At 41.4% G+C, this 8842-nt stretch overlaps 1 protein-coding gene across 7 annotated transcripts in view; it reads right to left on the bottom strand.

Moving 5' to 3' along the window:
- Positions 1-367: 367 nt before the first annotated feature.
- The window catches only part of C9H19orf12 (chromosome 9 C19orf12 homolog), a 40284-nt gene continuing 31809 nt past the window's right edge, over positions 368-8842 (bottom strand). For all 7 annotated transcript variants that reach the window (XM_041125794.1, XM_030024774.2, XM_030024775.2 and 4 more), the window contains 2 exons: positions 4116-4292; positions 368-1434 (listed from right to left, as the gene is read on the bottom strand). In XM_041125794.1, the coding sequence (XP_040981728.1) occupies positions 1169-1434; positions 4116-4275 (426 nt within the window). In that variant the 5' untranslated portion in view covers positions 4276-4292 and the 3' untranslated portion in view covers positions 368-1168. The remainder of the gene's footprint in view (positions 1435-4115; positions 4293-8842) is intronic.

Raw genomic sequence — 8842 nt, 5'->3', positions numbered from 1 at the left:
CCATTTAAAACTCAACTTTGAGAAACCTCACCACACACACACAGATAGATCTTTATTTTAGGGGAAAAATTAAATTATCAGAGCAGTTTCTTGTTTTTACATGCAAAAGAAGGCATACCTGCACATTTTTCTACTTACGAACTTGTCTTACAAGTGCCTTGAAAGAAACGGTGAACAACTGGCTGGGATATTCGGCAACATTGCATTTGGAGATAACAGTGTTAACTGCAGCCAGCATGCCATCCCACACCACCACCACCACTGCTGCCAACTACTGGCTGACCAGTACAAAGCTGCCTTCTTCCCCAAACTTCAGTACCCAGTTCTTAAAGAGTTCATTTACTTTAAAGCAAAACACAGGCCAATATGATGCTCCTTACGAATATTTTAATGAAAACAGAGGACCAGCTGTTCAGATTCAGTCAAGAAACCAATGCTGAAATGACAACCCTAATCCTAGGGATAGTACAAAAATGGCACACTCAGCTCTGCATTTCTTCATTTTTTTGAAAGTGTATTCTTGCCATGCCTTCCCATTCTAGGACACCAGAAGCTACTGATTGTGCACAGTTTGTTTACTTGTTGCTTTAAATCTTGTTTAGGCATTGGCTTCACTTCTTACAGAAAGGAATTAAATAACTCAAGAATTACAATAAATATGCAACAAATAATAAAGTAAGGATTGAGACCTTTGAGTTCACAGTAGAATAACATACTTTCTTATAACTTTCTTTTACAGGACTGAAACAGAGAGTAGGTAAAATTCTTCAAAGTGCCCTAGCTACTTTGGCACCTATATGTCATTCACAAAAGAAAATTAAAGCACTTACACAAACAGGATTAGATCTCCTAAATAAAACACAATTACTTTGAAAATTCAGTGATACATTAGTGTAAGAGAAGCAGAATTCCCTTCAGTGATTTTTAATTCAGTCCTAGTGCAGAGTAATTCAAAATTACATAGCAAGTCAGTGTCAGGGTAACACAGTAATCTAGTACTATCCTTACAAAACAAAACAAACAAAAAAACCCAACCCCAAACCCCAAAATAATACTTAGATCTGCCTACATTCATAATTAGTACCAATAACTAATAATTGCTATGTTGAAGAATCACAATTGTCAGAGTAAAATTCATTACAGTGTAAAAAGCCTGCTCTGGAAAGGTTTATTCTCCATACTGTATATCTGCTCTTAGCTCTTTGGAGAGGTAATTTATCAGCACTGCTGTCAACTTCTGCTGGAGACTAGCATTTCCCATTACAAGAGCAGTCAGCTGAGCAACATCAGTCCAGTCTAAGCGCCTGAGAATAACAACGGCTTCATCATAGAGTTTCTGCTGCTCAGCAGGAGGCAATTCCAATAAAATCTGAGGCACCGGCCTGAACTGTCCAGTAGTCATCCAGGCACCAAGCAATCCACCAAATGCTCCTCCTAGAAAAGACAGAGAGATGTTGCACTTCACCAGTTAATGTTAAAACCTGAAATTCTATCCACAGCCTTCATCAACAATGTTCCCACCTTTATTAGAGATCAATGCAGAGTTGCATAAGTGTCTACTTTAACTAGGTTTATACAGGAGTTCAAAGCACCAAGAAGGATTTTTAAAGCTTTTTACATCCACAGCAATCACAAAGGAACTCTTTACACAATCAAAGCTAATAGCTTCAAGCTAGAAATCAGAAACAAAACAACACTCCTTAGGGCACTGGTCTCTTTAGGATAAACTCTACTACTAAATAAAACCATGCCCAAGGAAAACACCTGACCAACAATTGCCTTATCAGTGCCATTAACACATAATCTCTGGTGAGAGATTCCCAGACTGATCCAAGCTTTCTGCTTCTGAAGAGCCACACATTGCAGCCTCCTACTCCCATGAAGTCCACCCCTCAGAAGTTGCTCACAGAGAGGAAACCCATCAGCTTTCTGGGGTTAGACACATTCATGCTTTCATCTACCAAATCAACACCCCAGCCGGCCAAGAAATGCTCTGGTAAATAGAGTGGCTCCAGGTCATCAAGATAACACCAGAGGGATCCTCTACAGCTGACCTGATTGTGGCTGCTGCTGAGAAACCAGCCTTGCAGTCCTACAGGGCTGTTCTCTTTCAAAGAGTTACCAGTCTAACTTGCAACACAGCGCTCTCCGACAACAATTCACACGAGTGACAGGGCTGCCCAGAGACACAGACATCCTGGTGGACGGAGAACCCTCACAATGGAGGGGTGTCAGAACCGACCCTGCCTCCAAAATTCCCACCCCAGCAACTGCTCCTAAAAAGTCATTTATGCACTCACAGGGATGCAGTTTTTAATTAGACAAAAATTCTGTAATTTGCAGCTTTTACTCAGTTGGCAATTTTTCCCATGATGCCACAGAAATACTTGAAAGCCCACGACAGCTGAATTCATCTTCAAGGAACTTTTATGAGAACATCAATAACTGATTTAGGGGCACTTAATGCAAAAGCCACTAGAAGTATTGATGTCTAAGTTCCTCATCTATTAAGACAAGATTTGTTACATCATCACACTTTTTCCCCCCCAAGCAACACATCCACAATCCTTTCTTCTCAGAGCAAGCAGTCCTTAGAAAGCATGATACGCTGCAAGTTTCTCCAGTGACTGCTGCAGATGGAAGGTAACTCATCCTCTAATTCTTGGTGCAAGACAGCAGCAATAAGGACAATCCCTGCTACCCAGTCCCACACCTATCCAGGCTGTTTGTGTAAGTGAAAGAGCACTTGATTGCAAACGTCTCTGTAACTGTCCTAAAACCTACTAAAGACCCAGGGTTATTTACCTTTGCAATTTTAGAAGTTAAATGAGGCTCATCTGATTTAGTTGCACTGTAATTGGGACATGGCTTTTGGTATACTTAGTACTTATTATTCTTATTATATATACTTATTATTGTATACTTTTGGTATACAATAATAGGTATACTTGTTCCAGTGCCTTCATCAGTGGCTGAAGAACACCGAACTTGACTGGGAGACGTTATGAAAGCTTAAACACTTAAACAAAATGAGAAAATACGTTCAAGAATAACTTCAGTGTTTCTCATCATCTCACTCAAGAATGAAGCCACTTACTTTTTACTTTTACTTCTGATTTATAGCTTACAAATTTCTTACAAAAGCTTAATTTCACTTCTTTGTTCCTGATAACTTCAGTCATAACGTTTGCCAAAATATTATTTTTGGCCATTAATTAAGCTCTGTACTTGTATTAGGAGTAAACACACAGCTTCATTTTGCATTTTCTGTTATCACTCCTCACATATTATCTGCTTATTTTTTGTAATGCAACCTTGCTTACCATCACGCAGGCATGCTGCAATTCACTCCAATACCAATAAGGCCGTGAAATTGCTGGAACTCCTCGCAGGAGTAAAGAGCATTCAAGGACCAAGGCCCACATGACTTCAGTGACAAAGCAGCTTTCAAACTAGACAACTCTTAATTCAAGAGATACAGAGGAGAGACAACTCTTTACTATTACGCTCTGGCCTTGCTGTAATTTTCCATACAAGGAAAAAAAAAAAAAAAAAAAATCAAAGTGACAGGGAATAACGAATTCCAGAGGAAAAAGCCAAGTTCACCAAGAAGGAAGCTCCTTCACCCCTGCCTTACCCCTCTCCTCTTCACTGCCCCACTGCAGCGCTGGAGCAGAGCCCACACTAACAAGCTCAGAGGCTGTTAGTTTGCTCTCTGTTTTCTCCCACACCTCGGACACTGGTGTACCTCAGCAGATGGGAACCAGGGCTCTATCCACCAAAAGCAAATGATTTGTTAACAGCTTGTTCAAAGGGTTTCAAAGGCGCTTCTATCTCAATCTCAGACCTCTGGATGGCTTCCCGTTTGCTGCACAGGAGTCAAAATCAGCAAGGTCACTATCACCCTAGAAGGAAACACTGACACACGCCTTCCTGATGCACATCTTGTTTCTAAAAAGTCAACATATAAAATGGCATCTTGTTAAAGCCCAGTTACATGAAATCTCAACACTGCACACCCCTTTCCTTCAACCCATACCTACTGCACAGACTTCCTAGTTTCTCCACTCAGGGAGTTAACCACACTCTTTGTTCCTAAAGCAAAACACACTTACCTACAGCGATTCCAGGTGGACCTCCCATGAGACCCCCAATAAATGCTGTTGCACCTGCCAGCAGTGCTCCTCGACCAGAGTGTTTGACAGCAGCTTTCATCCCTTTCTCCTGAGAGAGATGGCAGAACAGTTGCATCACATCATCAACATTGATGGGCATCTTGGCAAGTTAAGATCCTGGAAAAGACGTTTTAAGTTATCTTTTGATTGCTGCACAGGGACTAAATCTTGCTGCTAAACGAATTATAGGAAAAAAACAGAGTTCAGGAGTCTGTGAGACTAAAACGACAGAGGCACAGTCAATACAGGAAAAAAATAAATTCACTTTCTTTTTAATTTCTGGGAAAACCAAACCTATTTGCCAACAGCTAAAGGCTTCTTAAACTGCAAATTAAACTATAGGGTAGACCAGAAAAATCTGGTTTTATTACAAATTCAGAAGACCAAAAAAGGACAAGTACCAGCAATGAGAGACTTAAGAAAGTTTCTATCTAATTCTAGAGTACATTGCATTTGCCTCGAGCAATTGCCACGTGTTCAACGTTGCGCACAGCTCCGGGAAAAAGGCAAAGCAGAGCCTCACTCTACCGCAGCTAGCAGATTATAATGGACAAATCTGTCAGGTATTCTCTCATTGTCCTAATTCTTGCCACAAATCAGTTTTTTTCACATATCAGTTCTTCTCCCCGTTTTGTAACATGCTTAAACACTTCCATGCTGATTTCTGAAGGCGGGAGGCTATCTGTAGCAAGCAAGAAGAGCCTGAGGAAGGAAAGAGATTTCAGAAGGAGTCAGAGAGACCTGGGACTGGGAATAAATGGGGAGCTCTGGAGACAGGGCATCAGAAATGCAGGGGCGTATGTGTACGGCACTCAGGACTCAGAGCAGACACGTGAGATGACTCTCGTGTACGAGGAGGCAGAGAGATGGGACCTCAGCCCCCTTCACACAGTGACAAGTCCCCAGCATGGGGCAGACACCTGGCCCTGAGAACGATCCCTCTGAGACCAAACCTTTTCCACCTTGTTCACCTGCTGCTGCTGCTGCCGCCTATCTAAGGCCACTCATTTCTGTAGAGGCCCACAGAGAGTGTGGCTACCCATGGCTGCACCGCTGACAAAAAGGGCAGCAGGGCATGCCTGGGAAAAGGTTCCAGCCCCCAACCCTGCAGGCACAGGAAGCCACGCTATTGCACTGAACACAACCCCCAGAAAAGGCACACGAACAAGACCCAGTTAAAAAACCAAACCAAACCAAACCACTAATACAGGGCACCTTTTTGGAATTTCTGCATATTCAATATTCTTTTCCCAGGTTGCTTGCCTTGTCACAGCAGACAAATCAGGAGGTGTAAGAGAAGCAAACATGCCTCAGAGTTGCACGTGTCAGCAAGCGTAGTGAGCAGGAAAGAGGCTGCATGAAGAAACAGTACGGCTTCTCTGCTTTAAAAAGGAAAAGATTCTACCTGAAGAAAAAGATTTTACCCCTTATTTGGCACCTAATGTTTGCTTGCTGTTAAGCCAGTCACTTGAATCCAACTTTTTAGAAACAGTTACTATGCTCTAACTTTTCCAGGCACCCATCCTGCAATCTCAGAGAGAAATCTGCAAAAATGCTGACCCTTCAAAATAACAGCTGAATTCAAATGCAGCTCTGCTTGAGTACACTGAAAAATCCATCTTTGGCTTTCAGTTTGGCAAAGCAAGTGCATACTTTTGACTTTAACAACTATTTTAATGATAGAACAGACAAGAGATACTAAAAATATCCTCATCTCATGTTGCAAAAATAGGTTCAATACTAATGAAAGATACTGATTTGGACCAATGAGATCAGAGGAAAACCCATAAAGGGAAATTAAGAAACCCCATCCCCATAGCAGAGTTGGAAGAGCGTTCAGTAAATAAGGCCCAAGCACTGAACAGTAAGAAAAGGCTTGCTCAATATGAAAATACCTTCCATTCTGCACACCAATCGAGGAAAGGGCTTGCGGGGGGTTGGGGCGGTAGGAGGGGAAGAAGCATTCGATAGGATTAAAAATATAATCACATATACACAGAAGGCAGATTTATCATTGTATATGTAATGTTAGCACTATCGAACAGACGAGTGTTCAGTTTTCCAGCCTCTAGAACAGTTTTTATCCCAGTGCGTGTGCAATACTTTCTCAGCCCAAGCCAACTTGTCTTCAAGTCTTTCTTGAATAGATCTCAGTGCAAAGTGAAAGTGGAGCGGTATCACACAATTTTTCATATTAAAAATTAACTACTGTAAAAGTGAATGCTTTCTTCTGCACCAAAATTGCTGACTCCAAATCATCTGTGTCACTGCAGTATCCAAGCACTGCTGACACTAAACAAAAATCTGGTTTTTGGGAAGGGACCACATATGGTCCATAGCTGCAGAGAGGCACAGTAGGAAATTCATCAAATAGTTGCATTTCTCTCACTACTTCATTCATCTTCATGCCAGTCTAAGGAAAATATCAAAGTTCTCCATTTTACCACTGTTGCTTTTGGGTTTTTGGCAGGCTTATGACACAGCAGTGCATCAGAATGGCAGTGTGTGCTGGTTAGTGACAACAGAGTGACACACTCTGCTTCCAGAGTTATATATTATCTCATTCAATATGATTCAAGCTCAAAGTAATAAATAAATGGCTGCTCTGTTCATCCTAGAGCAGCAGGAAAAAAACCCCAAAATATGCAACTGATACAGCTCACATTACGAAGCCTGGTAATGTTGGAAAATGAGAAGATTTAAGTATTTGTTTTTACCTTCTTAACAAAAGGTTAGCAGACTGCCACTCAGAGTAACATTCACACCAGCACCAAGAAGCCTTAAGTGCTGCAGGATTCAGTTCTTCCCCTCAGCAAGATGGGAACTGATTCGTGCTTGTCCTGCACCTCCTTAGCATGACCTCAGACTAACCCAACTGCCTGAGTGCTGAAATGAATTTGCTGCTTCTTTCTGGGCTAAATCCAGTGAACGTGTCATGCAAAGCTCTTCAGTATGAAGGCTCTGTGGCACGGACGGGCCAACACAAGTTGGAGAGCTGACAACACAACACGGTGCTCGCCAAGAGTACTATAAACTGCTTTCCCCCAATCAAACCAACTGACTTGCACAGTTTCCTAAACCAATCTAATTGTAATATATGTGAAACAATGTTTTCTGAGCAAAGAAACCTGAAGCTGAAGCATCAGGTTCCTGCAGTGCACAGAAGCTGGCTGTCCATAGAAAGCCACCAACGTAACTCCATGCACCACACTGCCAATACTAGGAAGTTTCCTTATGGTGACATGGCACCTTGAGCAGTGCAAAGGTGATCAGCTACTCTCGGGTTTCTCTGAATAAACAAAAAACTCTTTAACAACTAGATTCAAAGTGCAATTGGCTTAAGAGTGAAAAAACCCAGACCATAATGAAACAGGAATCACACTGCTATTTGGTGGCGTACAAAGTGTGGCGAACACATGAATTCGTAATAACATATTAGCCTCAAGGTAAAGCAGAAACATACTGGAACTCAAGCAATTTTAAGTATTTTTTCCATAGTAAATTATCTTACTGCTTTACTCCCCTCACAACTTCCCCAAAGGGTATTTCCACTCACAAAATTAACACTTACTTGCGTTTTTTTGGCTTGATTGAAGAAGGTTCTTGGCACAGCAGAGCCGTTCCTGCTTAATTCCGAATGTGAGCGTCCCACTCAAAATTCTCAAAGGCATTACAAGGACCGCTCACTTTCTCTCAACGCTTGCAAGTATTTCTATGATCTCTTAGCATATTCACTATATTTTAAGTCCTGCAGTGAATTTAGTGAATACAGTAGCTGATGCACAGCACATACAAGTTGGTTTTTTGAACTGTAAATACAGCGCACTAGTGGCAGCCATTAAAACATAACCCATGTATTACAACACATACACATAAAGTAATCCCAGAGATTCCTACATTCAGCGCAAAGACACAGATGAGTGGACCAACACTGTGGAGATCTTTTACGAACTCACACCATTACAAATTTCTTTCAAAATTTCGGGTTCTGATGAAGAATCAAGGTGCTCAATCAGACAGTTTTCACTGTGCATGTATTTTTTTTAACTGTACACTACAGACCACGAAACCAAGATATTCTGACAATACAGTAACAAGTTGCAGCACAGAGACTCCACACAGAATTTAACCTGCTGCTAGGATAAGCAGTCACAAAAAACAAACCAACCAAACAACCCACCCCAAACCCACAAAAAACCAGCAGACAGACAGCTAGCTTTAGGCTGAGGAAATCAAACAAAAGGCTTATAAAGCTCTGCAGCTCCAAACCTCTTAACAACTCTCACAGACTGGTAAGGTCTGTAAGAAGCCAACTGCAAAATGCAGAACACAAAGTTGTGGTTGACATCAGTCTAGTGATCAGAATCACTGAGTGAGCAGAATAGGAAAATAGCACATTTGAAAATGCCAGTGAACTACAAGGGAGCAAGAATCCTACCCCAGATTAAAAGGACCTGTAAGTTTTATGTGTCAGAGGCAGAACCGGATGACAGCCAAGAATATTTATAAACTTTGGTTGTGTAACTGATGAGTGAACAAAAGTGCACTTTGATTCTAGCACCAAATTATTTTCTACAGAATCCACCCAGATGTTAAGAAACACTAGGAATGTAAAATACTGGATTTGCACTAACGGAGGGATAGAAATGTCAATGATAGCCATAAAA

This window comes from Aquila chrysaetos, chromosome 9, assembly GCF_900496995.4.
Source record: "Aquila chrysaetos chrysaetos chromosome 9, bAquChr1.4, whole genome shotgun sequence".
Classification (NCBI taxonomy): Eukaryota; Metazoa; Chordata; class Aves; order Accipitriformes; family Accipitridae; genus Aquila; species Aquila chrysaetos.
This window is presented reverse-complemented; position numbering and strand designations above follow the sequence as displayed.